At 57.0% G+C, this 19,544-nt stretch overlaps 1 protein-coding gene across 1 annotated transcript in view; it reads right to left on the bottom strand.

Annotated features, from left to right (window-relative positions):
* LOC144954504 (uncharacterized) overlaps positions 1-12,292 on the bottom strand; it is a gene marked incomplete at both ends in the record, with an annotated part of 66,098 nt that extends 53,806 nt beyond the window's left edge. Inside the window, 4 exons of the mRNA XM_078884978.1 lie at positions 3,343-3,406; positions 3,765-3,852; positions 6,005-6,079; positions 11,980-12,292. Of these exons, the coding sequence (XP_078741104.1) occupies positions 3,343-3,406; positions 3,765-3,852; positions 6,005-6,079; positions 11,980-12,292 (540 nt within the window). The remainder of the gene's footprint in view (positions 1-3,342; positions 3,407-3,764; positions 3,853-6,004; positions 6,080-11,979) is intronic.
* Positions 12,293-19,544: the final 7,252 nt, after the last annotated feature.

The following is a 19,544-nucleotide window of genomic DNA, read 5'->3' on the forward strand; positions in this document are numbered from 1 at the left end:
TGGTGATGGTGGTGATGGTGGTGGTGGTGATGTTAGTGGTGATGGTGGTGTTAGTGGTGATGGTGGTGGTGATGGTGGTGATGTTAGTGGTGATGGTGGTGTTAGTGGTGATGGTGGTGGTGGTGATGTTAGTGGTGATGGTGGTGGTGGTGATGTTAGTGGTGATGGTGGTGGTGGTGATGTTAGTGGTGATGGTGGTGATGGTGGTGATGGTGGTGGTGGTGATGTTAGTGGTGATGGTGATGTTAGTGGTGATGGTGGTGGTGGTGATGTTAGTGGTGATGGTGGTGGTGGTGGTGGTGATGATGTTAGTGGTGATGGTGATGTTAGTGGTGATGGTGGTGGTGTTGGTGGTGGTGATGGTGGTGATGGTGGTGGTGATGGTGGTGATGGTGATGTTAGTGGTGATGGTGATGTTAGTGGTGATGGTGGTGATGGTGGTGGTGGTGGTGGTGATGGTGGTGGTGATGGTGGTGATGGTGATGTTAGTGGTGATGGTGATGTTAGTGGTGATGGTGGTGGTGATGGTGATGTTAGTGGTGGTGGTGGTGATGGTGGTGATGGTGGTGATGGTGATGTTAGTGGTGATGGTGATGTTAGTGGTGATGGTGGTGGTGGTGGTGGTGGTGGTGATGGTGGTGTGATGGTGGTGATGGTGATGTTAGTGGTGATGGTGATGTTAGTGGTGATGGTGGTGGTGGTGATGGTGGTGATGGTGGTGATGGTGGTGGTGGTGATGGTGGTGATGGTGGTGATGGTGGTGGTGATGGTGGTGATGGTGGTGGTGGTGTTAGTGGTGATGGTGGTGTTAGTGGTGATGGTGGTGATGATGATGTTAGTGGTGATGGTGGTGGTGATGGTGATGGTGGTGGTGGTGGTGATGGTGGTGGTGGTGATGGTGGTGATGGTGATGGTGGTGATGGTGGTGGTGGTGTTAGTGGTGATGGTGGTGATGGTGGTGATGGTGATGTTAGTGGTGATGGTGGTGGTGATGGTGATGGTGGTGGTGATGGTGATGGTGGTGGTGGTGGTGGTGGTGGTGGTGATGGTGGTGATGGTGGTGGTGGTGGTGTTAGTGGTGATGGTGGTGATGGTGATGTTAGTGGTGATGGTGGTGGTGATGGTGGTGATGGTGGTGATGGTGGTGATGGTGGTGGTGATGGTGGTGATGGTGGTAGTGGTGATGGTGGTGATGGTGGTGATGATGTTAGTGGTGATGGTGGTGGTGATGGTGATGGTGGTGATGGTGATGGTGGTGATGGTGGTGGTGATGGTGGTGATGGTGATGGTGGTGATGGTGGTGGTGGTGTTAGTGGTGATGGTGGTGATGGTGGTGATGGTGGTGATGGTGATGTTAGTGGTGATGGTGATGTTAGTGGTGATGGTGGTGGTGATGGTGATGGTGGTGGTGATGGTGATGGTGATGGTGGTGATGGTGGTGGTGATGGTGGTGGTGGTGTTAGTGGTGATGGTGGTGATGGTGATGTTGGTGGTGATGGTGGTGGTGATGGTGATGGTGGTGATGGTGATGGTGGTGGTGATGGTGATGGTGGTGATGGTGGTGGTAGTGGTGATGGTGGTGGTGATGGTGATGGTGGTGGTGATGGTGATGGTGGTGGTGATGTTAGTGGTGATGATGGTGATGTTAGTGGTGATGATGATGGTGATGGTGGTGGTGATGGTGTTGATGGTGGTGATGGTGTTGATGGTGGTGATGGTGATGTTAGTGGTGATGGTGGTGGTGGTGGTGGTGATGGTGGTGGTGATGATGTTAGTGGTGATGTCAGTGGTAATGGTGGTGATGGTGATGTTAGTGGTGATGGTGGTGATGTTAGTGGTTCTAGAGGTACTGGAGGTTCTAGAGGCACTGGAGGTTCTAGAGACACTGGAGGTTCTAGAGACACTGGAGGTTCTAGAGACACTGGAGGTTCTAGAGGCACTGGAGGTTCTAGAGGTACTGGAGGTTCTAGAGACACCGGAGGTTCTAGAGACACCGGAGGTTCTAGAGACACCGGAGGTTCTAGAGACACTGGAGGTTCTAGAGACACTGGAGGTTCTAGAGACACTGGAGGTTCTAGAGACACTGGAGGTTCTAGAGACACTGGAGGTTCTAGAGACACTGGAGGTTCTAGAGGCACTGGAGGTTCTAGAGACACTGGAGGTTCTAGAGACACTGGAGGTTCTAGAGACACTGGAGGTTCTAGAGACACTGGAGGTTCTAGAGACACTGGAGGTTCTAGAGACACTGGAGGTTCTAGAGACACTGGAGGTTCTAGAGACACTGGAGGTTCTAGAGACACTGGAGGTTCTAGAGACACTGGAGGTTCTAGAGACACTGGAGGTTCTAGAGACACTGGAGGTTCTAGAGGCACTGGAGGTTCTAGAGGCACTGGAGGTTCTAGAGGCACTGGAGGTTCTAGAGGCACTGGAGGTTCTAGAGGCACTGGAGGTTCTAGAGGCACTGGAGGTTCTAGAGGCACTGGAGGTTCTAGAGGCACTGGAGGTTCTAGAGGCACTGGAGGTTCTAGAGGCACTGGAGGTTCTAGAGGCACTGGAGGTTCTAGAGACACTGGAGGTTCTAGAGGCACTGGAGGTTCTAGAGACACTGGAGGTTCTAGAGACACTGGAGGTTCTAGAGGCACTGGAGGTTCTAGAGACACTGGAGGTTCTAGAGACACTGGAGGTTCTAGAGACACTGGAGGTTCTAGAGACACTGGAGGTTCTAGAGACACTGGAGGTTCTAGAGACACTGGAGGTTCTAGAGACACTGGAGGTTCTAGAGGCACTGGAGGTTCTAGAGACACTGGAGGTTCTAGAGACACTGGAGGTTCTAGAGGCACTGGAGGTTCTAGAGACACTGGAGGTTCTAGAGACACTGGAGGTTCTAGAGACACTGGAGGTTCTAGAGACACTGGAGGTTCTAGAGGCACTGGAGGTTCTAGAGACACTGGAGGTTCTAGAGGCACTGGAGGTTCTAGAGACACTGGAGGTTCTAGAGGCACTGGAGGTTCTAGAGACACTGGAGGTTCTAGAGACACTGGAGGTTCTAGAGGCACTGGAGGTTCTAGAGGCACTGGAGGTTCTAGAGGCACTGGAGGTTCTAGAGACACTGGAGGTTCTAGAGACACTGGAGGTTCTAGAGACACTGGAGGTTCTAGAGGCACTGGAGGTTCTAGAGGCACTGGAGGTTCTAGAGGCACTGGAGGTTCTAGAGGCACTAGAGGTTCTAGAGACACTGGAGGTTCTAGAGACACTGGAGGTTCTAGAGACACTGGAGGTTCTAGAGACACTGGAGGTTCTAGAGACACTGGAGGTTCTAGAGACACTGGAGGTTCTAGAGACACTGGAGGTTCTAGAGGCACTGGAGGTTCTAGAGACACTGGAGGTTCTAGAGGCACTGGAGGTTCTAGAGGCACTGGAGGTTCTAGAGACACTGGAGGTTCTAGAGACACTGGAGGTTCTAGAGACACTGGAGGTTCTAGAGGCACTGGAGGTTCTAGAGGCACTGGAGGTTCTAGTTCTAGAGGTTCTAGAGGTACTGGAGGTTCTAGAGGTACTGGAGGTTCTAGTTCTAGAGGTTCTAGAGGCACTGGAAGTTCTAGAGTCACTGGAGGTTCTAGAGTCACTGTAGGTGCTGTAAATACTGTAGGTGCTAGTACTGGAGGTTCTAAAGGTTCTAGAGTCACTGTAGGTGCTGTAAATACTGTAGGTTCTAGTACTGGAGGTTCTAAAGGTTCTAGAGTCACTGTAGGTGCTGCAGGTACCTGAGTGCGTCCCTCTTGCGAACCCAGCCCTCGGGGCAGGCGCGTAGCGTCACCTCGCGCTCCGGGCGCAACTCCACGTGGAGGTAGTCTGGGGTACAGAACGCGTACCTGGGGGTACGCAGAGTCACTCATTCATTCACTCATTCATTCACTTACTCATTCATTTATTCACTCACTCATTAATTCCCTCATTCACTCACTCAGCCACTCACTCACTCAGCCACTCACTCACTCATTCTAATTCCCTCATTCACTCACTCAGCCACTCACTCACTCAGCCACTCACTCACTCATTCACTCACACACACACTCATACACTCACTCATACACTCACTCATTCATTCACTCACTCAGCCACTCAGCCACTAACTCACTCAACCACCCACTAACCCACCCACTCCACCAACCAATTATTCACCTACTCACCCACTCACTCACCCAATGACCCACTCACCCACCCACTCACCCACTCATTCATCCACTCACTCACCAATTCACACACCCACTCACTCACTCACCCACCCACCCACTCACCCACCCACCCATCCACTCACTCACTCAACCACTCACTCACTCACTCAACCACTCACTCACCCACCTACTCGCCCACCCACTCACTCAGCCACTCACTCACTCACTCAACCACTCACTCACTCACCCACCCATCCACTCACTCACTCACTCAACCACTCACTCACTCACTCAACCACTCACTCACCCACCTACTCGCCCACCCACTCACTCAGCCACTCACTCACTCACTCAACCACTCACTCACCCACTCACTCACTCACCCACCCATCCACTCACTCACTCAACCACTCACTCACTCACTCAACCACTCACTCACCCACCTACTCGCCCACCCACTCACTCACCCACTCAGTCACTCACCCACCCATCCACTCACTCACTCACTCAACCACTCACTCACTCACTCAACCACTCACTCACCCACCTACTCGCCCACCCACTCACTCAGCCACTCACTCACTCACTCAACCACTCACTCACCCACCCACCCACCCACTCACTCACTCACTCACCCACCCACCACCCCACCACTCCACCCACCTAATCTGTGTCTCCGCAGATTTCACCCAGATCTTGCGAACTGTGAGTCTCTGTGGCTGGAGGTAGCGTCCACCCACTAACCCACTCACCCACTTACTCACTCAACCACCCACTCATTCACTCACTCACTCACTCACTCACTCACTCACTCACTCACTCACTCACCCACTCACCCACCCACTCATTCATCACTCACTCATTCATCCACTCACCCACCCACCCACTCACTCATTCATCCACTCACCCACCTACTCGCCCACCCACTCACTCAGCCACTCACTCACTCACCCACTCACTCACTCACACACTCATTCACTCACTCACTCATACACTCATTCATTCACTCACTCACTCACTCACCCACTCATTCACTCATTCACTCACACACTCATTCACTCACTCACTCAGCCACTCACACACTCACTCACTCATTCACTCACTCACTCACTCAGCCACTCACACACTCACTCACTCACTCATACACTCACTCATACACTCACTCACTCATTCACTCACTCACTCATTCACTCACTCACACACTCACTCAGCCACTCACTCATACACGCATACACTCACCCACTCACTCACCCACCCACCCACTACACCAACCAATTATTCACCTACTCACCCACTCACTCACCCAATGACCCACTCACTCACCCACCCACCCCCCCCCCACCCACCCACCCACCCACTCACCCACCCACCCACCCACCCACCCACTCACTCACCCACCCACCCACCCACTCACCCACCCACCCACCCACCCACCCACCCACTCACTCACCCACCCACCCACCCACCCACTCACCCACCCACCCACCCACTCACCCACCCACCCACCCACCCACTCACTCACCCACCCACCCACTCACTCACTCACCCACCCACCCACCCACTCACTCACTCACTCACCCACTCAACCACTCACTCACCCACTCATTCATCCACTCACCCACCCATTCACCCACCCACCCACTAACTCACTCACTCACCCACCCACTCACCCACCCACCCACTCACTCACCCACCCACCACCCCACCCCTCCACCACTCCACCCACCTAATCTGTGTTTCCGCAGACTTCACCCGGATCTTGCGAACGGTGAGTCTCTGTGGGTGCAGGTAGGTAGGCCCGGCTTGGCCCGCCTGCCCTCCCTCCTTGCCTGAGCCGCTCTCCCAGGGCACCAGGGTGTAGAGCTGGGCCCAGAGGTCCGTCCAGGTGGGCGGGCGGTGCCAGGCTAGGTGCACCCGGTGGAGCTCGCCCAGGTCACGGGGTGAGTCGACCAGGAACCAGCGGGTGGAGTTCTCCACCAGGCTGCCGTTCCTGGAGATCGTGTGGTGGTGGGAGGGTGAGTGGGAGGGTGAGTGGGTGGGTGGGTGAGTGGGTGGGTGGGTGAGTGGGTGAGTGAGTGAGTGGGTGGGTGGGTGAGTGAGTGGGTGGGTGGGTGAGTAGGGGAGTGAGTGGGTGAGTGGGTGAGGGTGTGGGTGAGTGGGTGGGTGAGTGAGTGGGTGGGTTGGTGAGTGAGTGGGTGGGTGGGTGAGTGGGTGAGTAGGGAGTGGGTGGATGGGTGAGTGGGTGGGTGGGTAGGTGGGTGAGTGAGTAAGTAGGGGAGTGAGTGAGTGGGTGGGTGGGTGGGTAAGTGGGTGAGTGGGTGGGTGGGTGAGTGAGTGGGTGGGTGGGTGGGTGAGTGAGTGGGTGGGTGGATGAGTGAGTGGGTGAGTGAGTGGGTGGGTGGGTGAGTGGGTGAGTAGGGGAGTGAGTGGGTGAGTGGGTGAGTGAGTGGGTGGGTGGGTGAGTGAGTGGGTGGAAGGGTGAGTGGGTGGGAGGGTGAGTGGGTGGGTGGGTGGGTGGGTGAGTGGGTGAGTGAGTGAGTGGGAGGGTGAGTGAGTGGGTGGGTGAGTGGGTGGGTGGGTGAGCGGCTGAGTGAGTGGGTGGGTGGGTGGGGGGGTGGGTGGGGAGGTGAGTGGGTGGGTGGGTGAGTGAGTGGGTGGGTGGGTGGGTGGGTGGGGAGGTGAGTGGGTGGGTGGGTGGGGGGGGTGAGTGGGTGGGTGGGTGGGGGGGTGAGTGGGTGGGTGGGTGGGTGGGTGAGAGGGTGAGTGAGTGGGTGGGTTTGTGGGTGGGTGGATGGGTGGGTGGGTGAGTGGGTGAGTGAGTGGGTGGGTGAGTGGGTGAGTGGGTGAGTGAGTGAGTGGGTGGGTGAGTGAGTGAGTGGGTGGGTGGGTGGGTGGATGGGTGGGTGGGTGAGTGAGTGAGTGAGTGGGTGGGAGGGTGAGTGAGTGAGTGGGTGGGTGAGTGAGTGGGTGGGAGGGTGGGTGAGTGATGGGTGGGTGGGTGGGTGAGTGAGTGGGTGGGAGGGTGAGTGGGTGGGAGGGTGAGTGGGTGAGTGGGTGGGTGGGTGAGCGGCTGAGTGAGTGGGTGGGTGGGTGAGTGGGTGGGTGGGTGAGTGAGTGGGTGGGTGGGTGGGGGGTGGGTGGGGGGGTGAGTGGGTGAGTGAGTGGGTGGGTGGGTGGGGGGGTGAGTGGGTGGGTGGGTGGGGGGGTGAGTGGGTGGGTGGGTGAGAGGGTGAGTGAGTGGGTGGGTTTGTGGGTGGGTGGGTGGATGGGTGGGTGGGTGGGTGAGTGAGTGGGTGGGTGAGTGGGTGAGTGAGTGAGTGAGAGGGTGAGTGGGTGGGTGGGTGGGTGGGTGGATGGGTGGGTGGGTGGGTGAGTGACTGAGTGAGTGGGTGGGAGGGTGAGTGAGTGAGTGGGTGGGTGAGTGAGTGGGTGGGTGAGTGAGTGGGTGGGAGGGTGGGTGAGTGATGGGTGGGTGGGTGAGTGAGTGGGTGGGAGGGTGAGTGGGTGGGAGGGTGAGTGGGTGGGTGGGTGGGTGAGTGGGTGGATGGGTGGGTGGGTGAGTGAGTGAGTGGGGTGGGCGGGGTGGGTGAGTGATGGGTGGGTGGGTGGGTGAGTGGGTGGGTGGGTGAGTGGGTGGGTGGGAGGGTGAGTGAATGAGTGGGTGGATGAGTGAGTGAGTGGGTGGGTGAGTGAGTGGGTGGGTGCGAGGGTGAGTGAGTGGGTGGGTTTGTGGGTGGGTGGGTGGGTGGATGAGTGGGTGAGTGAGTGGGTGGGTGAGTGGGTGAGTGGGTGAGTGAGTGAGTGGGTGGGTGGGTGGGTGAGTGAGTGGGTGGGAGGGTGAGTGGGTGGGAGGGTGAGTGGGTGGGTGGGTGAGTGGGTGAGTGAGTGAGTGAGTGAGTGGGAGGGTGAGTGAGTGGGTGGGTGAGTGGGTGGGTGGGTGAGCGGCTGAGTGAGTGGGTGGGTGGGTGAGTGGGTGGGTGGGTGAGTGAGTGGGTGGGTGGGTGGGGGGTGGGTGGGGGGGTGAGTGGGTGGGTGGGTGAGTGAGTGGGTGGGTGGGTGGGTGGGGGGGTGAGTGGGTGGGTGGGTGGGGGGGTGAGTGGGTGGGTGGGTGAGTGGGTGGGTGGGTGGGTGAGAGGGTGAGTGAGTGGGTGGGTTTGTGGGTGGGTGGGTGGATGAGTGGGTGAGTGAGTGGGTGGGTGAGTGGGTGAGTGGGTGGGTGGGTGAGTGAGTGAGTGAGTGGGTGGGAGGGTGAGTGGGTGGGTGGGTGGGTGAGTGAGTGAGTGAGTGGGTGGGAGGGTGAGTGAGTGAGTGAGTGGGTGGGTGAGTGAGTGGGTGGGAGGGTGGGTGAGTGATGGGTGGGTGGGTGGGTGGGTGAGTGGGTGGGTGGGAGGGTGAGTGAATGAGTGGGTGGATGAGTGAGTGAGTGGGTGGGTGAGTGAGTGGGTGGGTGCGAGGGTGAGTGAGTGGGTGAGTGAGTGAGTGGGTGAGTGAGTGGGTGGGTGAGTGAGTGGGTGAGTAGGTGGGTGAGTAGGTGAGCGAGTGAGTGGGTGACTAGGTGAGTGGGTGACTATCTAGACAGGCTTAGTCAGCCAGGCGTCTCTCACAGGACGAGTGGAAGGTTGAGTGCCGACCCGCGGCTTCCGTGCATCGAGAGACGCAGCGACGGAGTCACCCCGGCAGAGTCGCCCACAGCGGCCCAGTGTCCACTCAGGTGGACACGCACCTGGTAGTGATAGACTGGGGTGGTGGTGGTGAGGGTGAGTGTGAGGGTGAGTGTGAGGGTGAGTGGGTGAGTGAGTGAGTGGGTGGGTGAGTGGGTAGGTGGGTGAGTGGGTGAGTGGGTGAGTGGGTGGGTGGGTGAGTGGGTGAGTGGGTGAGTGGGTGGGTGAGTGGGTGGGTGAGTGGGTGGGTGGGTGAGTGGGTGAGTGGGTGGGTGGGTGAGTGGGTGGGTGAGTGGGTGAGTGGGTGAGTGGGTGGGTGAGTGTGAGGGTGAGTGGGTGAGTGAGTGAGTGGGTGGGTGGGTGGGTGAGTGAATGGGTGGGTGGGTTGGTGAGTGGGTGAGTGGGTGGGTGGGTGAGTGGGTGAGTGGGTGGGTGAGTGGGTGGGTGGGTGAGTGGGTGGGTGGGTGAGTGGGTGGGTGAGTGGGTGAGTGGGTGAGTGGGTGGGTGAGTGGGTGGGTGAGTGGGTGGGTGGGTGAGTGGGTGAGTGGGTGGGTGGGTGAGTGGGTGGGTGAGTGGGTGAGTGGGTGAGTGAGTGAGTGGGTGGGTGAGTGGGTGGGTGGGTGAGTGGGTGAGTGGGTGGGTGGGTGGGTGGGTGGTGGGTGGGTGAGTGGGTGAGTGGGTGAGTGGGTGGGTGAGTGGGTGGGTGAGTGGGTGGGTGGGTGAGTGGGTGAGTGGGTGGGTGGGTGAGTGGGTGGGTGAGTGGGTGAGTGGGTGAGTGGGTGGGTGAGTGTGAGGGTGAGTGGGTGAGTGAGTGAGTGGGTGGGTGGGTGGGTGAGTGAATGGGTGGGTGGGTTGGTGAGTGGGTGAGTGGGTGGGTGGGTGAGTGGGTGAGTGGGTGGGTGAGTGGGTGGGTGAGTGAGTGAGTGAGTGAGTGGGTGGGTGGGTGGGTGAGTGGGTGAGTGGGTGGGTGGGTGGGTGAGTGAATGGGTGGGTGGGTTGGTGAGTGGGTGAGTGGGTGGGTGGGTGAGTGGGTGAGTGGGTGGGTGAGTGGGTGGGTGAGTGGGTGAGTGGGTGGGTGAGTGGGTGAGTGGGTGGGTGAGTGGGTGAGTGAGTGGGTGGGTGGGTGGGTGAGTGGGTGAGTGAGTGAGTGGGTGGGTGAGTGGGTGGGTGGGTGAGTGGGTGAGTGGGTGAGTGGGTGGGTGGGTGAGTGGGTGGGTGAGTGAGTGAGTGGGTGAGTGGGTGGGTGAGTGTGAGGGTGAGTGGGTGAGTGAGTGAGTGAGTGGGTGGGTGAGTGGGTGGGTGGGTGGGTGAGTGGGTGAGTGGGTGGGTGGGTGAGTGGGTGGGTGAGTGGGTGAGTGGGTGAGTGGGTGGGTGAGTGAGTGAGTGAGTGGGTGGGTGGGTGGGTGAGTGAGTGGGTGAGTGGGTGAGTGGGTGGGTGGGTGAGTGAATGGGTGGGTGGGTTGGTGAGTGGGTGAGTGGGTGGGTGGGTGAGTGGGTGAGTGGGTGGGTGAGTGGGTGAGTGAGTGGGTGGGTGGGTGGGTGGGTGAGTGGGTGGGTGGGTGGGTGAGTGAGTGGGTGAGTGGGTGGGTGAGTGAGTGGGTGAGTGGGTGGGTGAGTGAGTGGGTGGGTGCGAGGGTGAGTGAGTGGGTGGGTGAGTGAGTGGGTGAGTGGGTGGGTGAGTGGGTGAGTGAGTGGGTGAGTGGGTGGGTGAGTGGCTGGGTGGGTGGGTGGTTGAGTGGGTGGGTGGGTGGGTGGGTGAGTGAGTGGGTGAGTGGGTGAGTGGGTGGGTGAGTGAGTGGGTGAGTGGGTGGGTGGGTGAGTGGGTGGGTGAGTGGTTGAGTGGGTGGGTGAGTGGGTGGGTGGGTGAGTAGGTGGGTGGGTGAGTGGGTGGGTGGGTGAGTGAGTGAGTGGGTGGGTGAGTGGGTGGGTGAGTGGGTGAGTGGGTGAGTAGGTGGGTGGGTGGGTGAGTGGTTGAGTGAGTGAGTGGGTGAGTGGGTGAGTGAGTGGGTGAGTGAGTGATTGAGTGGGTGAGTGGTTGAGTGAGTAAGTGGATGATGGTGATGTTAGATCAATATCAACATCACAAGCAACAATGTATAAACATCTTCTTTCGGTAAAGTCGTCACGTAGAAGGGAAATAATAAAATAATAAAAATAAAACACAATAAAATAATTCTCACGACGTTTCGGCCACAACGCAAGCAGCCGTCCTCAGGTGGAGAACAGGTCTGCCGGGGAGCCAGAGTCAGATTTTATGAAGTTTTATTTTTATTATTTTATTATTTCCCTTCTACGTGACGACTTTACCGAAAGAACCAAGAAGATGAATCCCTGCAGTCACGAAAGAAGCTTTAAATCGAAATTTATAAACAGTTCAAAACGTAGCACGCTCTCGCAACCAACATCACCCACGATAGAAGCTGTATTAGTTTCAAATCGCGTTCATATCCACCTAGCAAGGTCTACATCTTGACCTGAAGCAGGAATTCATATCCTGCGGGTCTTCACTTAATTAAAAACCTCTATTATGAATGTATTAACACCACTCAACTTGCCCCTACAGCCCCTGTGTGTGTCTAACACTGCACTTGCCCCTACAGCCCTGCTAGAGGCTACCTGGGGGAGCTTTGTCTGTGTGACAGCACTTGCCCCTACAGCCCCTGCTAGAGGCTACCTGGGGGAGCTTTGTCTGTGTGACAGCACTTGCCCCTACAGCCCCTGCTAGAGGCTACCTGGGGGAGCTTTGTCTGTGTGACAGCACTTGCCCCTACAGCCCCTGCTAGAGGCTACCTGGGGGAGCTTTGTCTGTGTGACAGCACTTGCCCCTACAGCCCCTGCTAGAGGCTACCCGGGGGAGCTTTGTCTGTGTGTACATCATAGGCGGTGCTACTCGCTACTGAAAGCACTTGCCCCTACAGCCCTGCTAGAGGCTACCCGGGGGAGCTTTGTCTGTGTGTGTGTGTGTGTGTAACAGCACTTGCCCCTGCAGGAGGCTACCTGGGGGAGCTTTGCCTGTACCTTTATAGGGCGCCGTGGAACTCGTGCGCAGGTAAAGGGTGCGGGGAGTCTGCGGGGCGTGACGAGCGGATCGCACTCGCAGAGACCTGCACCACCAACAGTAGGATCATCATTAGTAGTATCACCATCAGTAGTAGTATCAGTAGTAGTATCAGTAGTATCATCAGTAGTAGTATCAGTAGTAGTATTAGTAGTATCATCAGTAGTAGTATCAGTAGTAGTAGTGTCATCATTAGTAGTATCAGTAGTAGTAGTATCATCATTAGTAGTATCATCAGTAGTAGTATCATCATCAGTAGTATCAGTAGTAGTATCAGTAGTAGTATCATCAGCATCATCAGTAGTAGTATCAGTAGTATCATCATCAGTAGTAGTATCATCATCATCATCAGTAGTAGTATCATCATCATCAGTAGTACTATAATCACCATCATCATCATCAGTAGTATCATCATCAGTAGTATCATCATCAGTAGTATCATCATCAGTAGTAGTATCATCATCAGTAGTAGTATCATCATCAGTAGTAGTATCATCATCAGTAGTATCATCATCAGCCAAAAACACAATGGCCGGGTCGGTGAGTGGCTGAGTGAGTGGGTGGCTGAGTGAGTGGCTGAGTGAGTGGGTGGCTGAGTGAGTGGGTGGCTGAGTGAGTGGCTGAGTGAATGAGTGGCTGAGTGGCTGAGTGAGTAGCTGAGTGAGTGGCTGAGTGAGTGGCTGAGTGAATGAGTGGCTGAGTGAGTAGCTGAGTGAGTGGCTGAGTGAGTAGCTGAGTGAATGAGTGGCTGAGTGAGTGGCTGAGTGAATGAGTGGCTGAGTGAATGAGTGAGTAGCTGAGTGAGTGAGTGGCTGAGTGAGTGGCTGAGTGAGTGAGTGGCTGAGTGAGTGGCTGAGTGAATGAGTGGCTGAGTGGCTGAGTGAGTAGCTGAGTGAGTGGCTGAGTGAGTGAGTGGCTGAGTGAGTGGCTGAGTGAGTGAGTGGCTGAGTGAATGAGTGAGTAGCTGAGTGAATGAGTGGCTGAGTGAGTGGCTGAGTGAATGAGTAGCTGAGTGAGTGGCTGAGTGAATGAGTGGCTGAGTGAATGAGTGGCTGAGTGAATGAGTGGCTGAGTGAATGAGTGAGTAGCTGAGTGAGTGGCTGAGTGAGTGGCTGAGTGAATGAGTGGCTGAATGAATGAGTGAGTAGCTGAGTGAGTGGCTGAGCGAGTGGCCGAGTGATTGAGTGGCTGAGTTAATGAGTGGCTGAGTGAGTGAGTGAGTGGCTGAGTGAGTGAGTGGCTGAGTGAGTGAGTGGCTGAGTGAATGAGTGGCTGAGTGAGTGAGTGAGTGGCTGAGTGAGTGAGTGGCTGAATGAATGAGTGAGTAGCTGAGTGAGTGGCTGAGCGAGTGGCCGAGTGATTGAGTGGCTGAGTTAATGAGTGGCTGAGTGAGTGAGTGAGTGGCTGAGTGAGTGAGTGGCTGAGTGAGTGAGTGGCTGAGTGAATGAGTGAGTAGCTGAGTGAGTGGCTGAGCGAGTGGCCGAGTGATTGAGTGGCTGAGTTAATGAGTGGCTGAGTGAGTGAGTGAGTGGCTGAGTGAGTGAGTGGCTGAGTGAGTGAGTGGCTGAGTGAATGAGTGAGTGGCTGAGTGAGTGAGTAGCTGAGTGAGTGGCTGAGTGAGTGGCTGAGTGGCTGAGCGAGTGGCTGAGTGAGTGAGTGAGTGGCTGACTGAGTGAGTGAGTGAGTGGCTGAGTAAGTGAGTGAGTGGCTGAGTGAGTGAGTAGCTGAGTGACTGAGTGAGTGACTGAGTGAGTAGCTGAGTGACTGAGTGAGTGGCTGAGTGAGTGGCTGAGTGAGTGGCTGAGTAAGTGAGTGAGTGGCTGAGTGAGTGAGTAGCTGAGTGACTGAGTGAGTGACTGAGTGAGTGGCTGAGTGAATGAGTGGCTGAGTGAATGAGTGAGTAGCTGAGTGAGTGGCTGAGTGAGTGGCTGAGTGAGTGGCTGAGTGAGTGGCTGAGTGAGTGGCTGAGTGAGTGGCTGAGTGAGTGGCTGAGCGAGTGGCTGAGTGAGTGAGTGGCTGAGTGAGTGAGTGGCTGAGTGAGTGAGTGAGCAGCTGAGTGAGTAGCTGAGTGAGTGAGTGGCTGAGTGAGTGAGTGGCTGAGTGAGTGAGTGGCTGAGTGAGTGAGTGACTGACTGAGTGAGTGAGTAACTGAGTGAGTGGCTGAGTGAGTGAGTGAGTGGCTGACTGAGTGAGTGAGTGAGTGGCTGAGTAAGTGAGTGAGTGGCTGAGTGAGTGGCTGAGTGAGTGGCTGAGTGAGTGGCTGAGTGAGTGACTGAGTGAGTGGCTGAGTGAGTGCCTGAGTGAGTGGCTGAGTGAGTGAGTGGCTGAGTGAATGAGTGAGTGGCTGACTGAGTGAGTGAGTGACTGACTGAGTGAGTAAGTGAGTGGCTGAGTGAGTGGCTGAGTGAGTGGCTGAGTGAGTGAGTAACTGAGTGAGTGAGTGAGTGGCTGAGTGAGTGTCTCTCTCCCACCCTCACCTGTGCCCCAGACCCTGACACCTCCTGCCTGAGCAGCTGACGCAGCGGCCTTCGTCGAAGGCCCGGACACTGAGTGGCTGAGTGAGTGGCTGAGTGAGTGGCTGAGTGAGTGGCTGAGTGAGTGGCTGAGTGAGTGGCTGAGTGAGTGGCTGAGTGAGTGAGCGAGTGGCTGACTGAGTGAATGAGTGAGTAGCTGAGTGACTGAGTGAGTGAGTGAGTGGCTGACTGAGTGAGTGAGTGAGTGGCTAAGTGACTGAGTGGCTGAGTGACTGAGTGAGTGACTGAGTGAGTGGCTGAGTGAGTGAGTAGCTGAGTGACTGAGTGAGTAGTTGAGTGACTGAGTGAGTGACTGAGTGAGTGGCTGAGTGAGTGGCTGAGTGAGTGAGTGGCTGAGTGAGTGAGTAACTGAGTGAGTGAGTGGCTGAGTGAGTGTCTCTCTCCCCACCCTCACCTGTGCCCCAGACCCTGACACCTCCTGCCTGAGCAGCTGACGCAGCGGCCTTCGTCGAAGGCCCGGACACTGAGTGGCTGAGTGAGTGGCTGAGTGAGTGGCTGAGTGAGTGGCTGAGTGAGTGGCTGAGTGAGTGGCTGAGTGAGTGGCTGAGTGAGTGAGCGAGTGGCTGACTGAGTGAATGAGTGAGTAGCTGAGTGACTGAGTGAGTGAGTGAGTGGCTGACTGAGTGAGTGAGTGAGTGGCTAAGTGACTGAGTGGCTGAGTGACTGAGTGAGTGACTGAGTGAGTGGCTGAGTGAGTGAGTAGCTGAGTGACTGAGTGAGTAGTTGAGTGACTGAGTGAGTGACTGAGTGAGTGGCTGAGTGAGTGGCTGAGTGAGTGAGTGGCTGAGTGAGTGAGTAACTGAGTGAGTGAGTGGCTGAGTGAGTGTCTCTCTCCCCACCCTCACCTGTGCCCCAGACCCTGACACCTCCTGCCTGAGCAGCTGACGCAGCGGCCTTCGTCGAAGGCCCGGACACTGAGTGGCTGAGTGAGTGGCTGAGTGAGTGGCTGAGTGAGTGGCTGAGTGAGTGGCTGAGTGAGTGGCTGAGTGAGTGAGCAAGTGGCTGACTGAGTGAATGAGTGAGTAGCTGAGTGACTGAGTGAGTGAGTGAGTGGCTGACTGAGTGAGTGAGTGAGTGGCTAAGTGACTGAGTGGCTGAGTGACTGAGTGAGTGACTGAGTGAGTGGCTGAGTGAGTGAGTAGCTGAGTGACTGAGTGAGTAGTTGAGTGACTGAGTGAGTGACTGAGTGAGTGGCTGAGTGAGTGGCTGAGTGAGTGAGTGGCTGAGTGAGTGAGTAACTGAGTGAGTGAGTGGCTGAGTGAGTGTCTCTCTCCCCACCCTCACCTGTGCCCCAGACCCTGACACCTCCTGCCTGAGCAGCTGACGCAGCGGCCTTCGTCGAAGGCCCAGACACTGAGTGGCTGAGTGAGTGGCTGAGTGAGTGGCTGAGTGAGTGGCTGAGCGAGTGGCTGACTGAGTGAATGAGTGAGTAGCTGAGTGACTGAGTGAGTGAGTGAGTGGCTGACTGAGTGAGTGAGTGAGTGGCTAAGTGACTGAGTGGCTGAGTGACTGAGTGAGTGACTGAGTGAGTGGCTGAGTGAGTGAGTAGCTGAGTGACTGAGTGAGTAGTTGAGTGACTGAGTGAGTGACTGAGTGAGTGGCTGAGTGAGTGGCTGAGTGAGTGAGTGGCTGAGTGAGTGAGTAACTGAGTGAGTGAGTGGCTGAGTGAGTGTCTCTCTCCCCACCCTCACCTGTGCCCCAGACCCTGACACCTCCTGCCCGAGCAGCTGACGCAGCGGCCTTCGTCGAAGGCCCGAACACTGAGTGGCTGAGTGAGTGGCTGAGTGAGTGAGTGAGTGGCTGAGTGAGTGAGTGAGTGGCTGAGTGACTGAGTGAGTGACTGAGTGAGTGGCTGAGTGAGTGAGTGGCTGAGTGAGTGTCTCTCTCCCCACCCTCACCTGTGCCCCAGACCCTGACACCTCCTGCCCGAGCAGCTGACGCAGCGGCCTTCGTCGAAGGCCCGAACACTGAGTGGCTGAGTGAGTGGCTGAGTGAGTGAGTGAGTGGCTGAGTGAGTGAGTGAGTGGCTGAGTGACTGAGTGAGTGGCTGAGTGAGTGAGTGAGTGGCTGAGTGACTGAGTGAGTGACTGAGTGAGTGGCTGAGTGAGTGAGTGGCTGAGTGAGTGTCTCTCTCCCCACCCTCACCTGTGCCCCAGACCCTGACACCTCCTGCCCGAGCAGCTGACGCAGCGGCCTTCGTCGAAGGCCCGGACACTGAGTGGCTGAGTGAGTGAGTGGCTGACTGAGTAAGTGAGTGGCTGACTGAGTGAGTGAGTGGCTGACTGAGTGAGTAAGTGAGTGGCTGAGTGAGTGACTGAGTGAGTGAGTGAGTGTGTCTCTCCCCACCCTCCCCACCCTCACCTGTGCCCCAGACCCTGACACCTCCTGCCCGAGCAGCTGACGCAGCGGCCTTCGTCGAAGGCCCGGACACTGAGTGGCTGAGTGAGTGAGTGAGTGGCTGACTGAGTGAGTGAGTGGCTGACTGAGTGAGTGAGTGGCTGACTGAGTGAGTAAGTGAGTGGCTGAGTGAGTGACTGAGTGACTGAGTGAGTGTCTCTCTCCCCACCCTCACCTGTGCCCCAGACCCTGACACCTCCTGCCCGAGCAGCTGACGCAGCGGCCTTCGTCGAAGGCCCGAACACTGAGTGGCTGAGTGAGTGGCTGAGTGAGTGAGTGAGTGGCTGACTGACTGAGTAAGTGAGTGGCTGAGTGAGTGACTGAGTGAGTGGCTGAGTGTCTCTCTCCCCACCCTCACCTGTGCCCCAGACCCTGACACCTCCTGCCCGAGCAGCTGACGCAGCGGCCTTCGTCGAAGGCCCGAACACTCGAGCACAGAAAGCCGGTCAGCTCCCCTCCCTCTCCACCTGCCCCAGAGCTCACGCCCCTCCCCCCCCCTCCTCCTCGTGACCTCCTCCCCCACCACCTCCTCCTCCACCACCACCTCCTCGTGGTGGTGGTGGTGGTGGTGGTGGTTGTGGTGGTGGTTGTGGTGGTGGTTGAGCAAACGAAGCGATGAGGTGAAGATGTGGACGGAGCGTTCGTGCTCACACTTGGCAGACTCGGCTAGGCCTGGGGGGGGGGACAGAGACTCACAGAGATCAATAGAGACTCACAGAGACCCACAGATACATAGAGACCCACAGAGACCCACAGAGACTCACAGAGACTCATAGAGACTCATAGAGACTCATAGAGATACATAGAGACTCATAGAGACTCATAGAGATACATAGAGACTCACAGAGACCCACAGAGACTCATAGAGACTCACAGAGACTCACAGACACCCATAGAGACTCACAGAGACTCATAGAGATACATAGAGACTCACAGAGACCCACAGAGACTCACAGAGACTCACAGAGACTCACCACACAGAGACACACCACACAGAGACACACAGAGACCCACAGACACCCACAGACTCCACATAGAGACACACAGACACACAGAGACACACACAGAGACACACACAGACTCACAGAGACTCACCACACAGACACCCACCACACAGAGACCCACCACACAGAAACTCACCACACAAAGACCCACAGAGACCCACAGACACCCACAGACTCCACATACAGACACACAGAGACCCACAGAGACCCACACAGAGACCCACACAGAGACCCACACAGAGACCCACACAGAGACCCACAGACACCACACACAGACACCCACAGAGACCCACACAGAGACCCACAGACACCACACACAGACACCCACAGAGACCCACAGACACCACACAGACTCCACACACTCACAGACTCTACCCACACACGATGCCCATCCTCTGCACGTTGGCCACGGCGTTGTCGAAGTCGCACAGACACCCACAGACACCCACAGAGACCCACAGAGACCCACAGAGACACACAGAGACACACAGAGACACACACAGAGACTCACCACACAGAGACACACAGAGACCCACAGACTCCACACAGAGACCCACAGAGACACCCACAGAGACTCACCACACAGAGACCCACAGACACCCACAGAGACCCACAGACTCATCACACAGAGACCCACAGAGACCCACAGAGACACACAGAGACCCACAGAGACCCACAGAGACGCACAGAGACCCACACAGAGACCCACAGAGACTCACCACACAGAGACCCACAGAGACCCACAGAGACTCATCACACAGAGACCCACAGAGACCCACAGAGACCCACACAGAGACCCACAGAGTCACACAGACACCCACAGACTCACCACACACACCCACCACACACACACACCACACACACACACCACCCACCCACGATGCCCATCCTCTGCACGTTGGCCACGGCGTTGTCGAAGTCGCACCCGGGCTGAGCGCCGCCCCCGTTGGGGTAGAAGTCGTCGTGTCCGAGGGCGGCGCGGATGCCGATGCTGAAGCCCAAGTTGGAGCCCAGGCCCAGGACCCAGCCTTGGGCGCCAGGCCTTCGAGACGCCGCTGTCTGCGTGAGCGCGTCTCCCACGTCAACGTAGGAGAGACGCGCTCCCGCAGACAGAGACGTCTCGAAGGACGGGCCGGCTGGGTCAAGGCCTGGGGAGGGGGGGAGGGGGGGGGAGGGGGGGGGAGGGGGGAGGGAGGAGAGGAGGAGAGAGGGGGGGGGGGGAGGGAGGAGAGGGAGGGAGGAGAGGGAGGGGAAAGGGGGGGGAAGAGGGGGAGGGAGGGGGGGGGAGAGGGGGAGGGGGAGGAGAGGGAAGGGGGAGGGGGGGGAGGAGGGAGGGGGAGGGAGGGGGGGGGATCTTTAGAGGACCTCACCATCACCATCACCACCACCATCACCACCATCATCACCACCATCACCATCACCACCACCACCATCACCATCATCATCACCACCATCACCACCACCACCATCATCACCACCATCACCACCATCACCACCATCACCACCACCACCACCACCATCACCACCACCACCACCACCACCATCACCACCACCACCATCACCGCCATCACCACCACCACCACCACCACCACACCACCATCACCACCATCACCACCACCACCATCACCATCATCATCACCATCATCATCACCACCATCACCATCACCACCACCACCACCACGATCACCACCATCACCACCACCACCATCACCATC

The sequence above is a fragment of the Lampetra fluviatilis genome, unplaced genomic scaffold (genome assembly GCF_964198595.1).
Source record: "Lampetra fluviatilis unplaced genomic scaffold, kcLamFluv1.1 SCAFFOLD_478, whole genome shotgun sequence".
NCBI lineage: Eukaryota > Metazoa > Chordata > Hyperoartia > Petromyzontiformes > Petromyzontidae > Lampetra > Lampetra fluviatilis.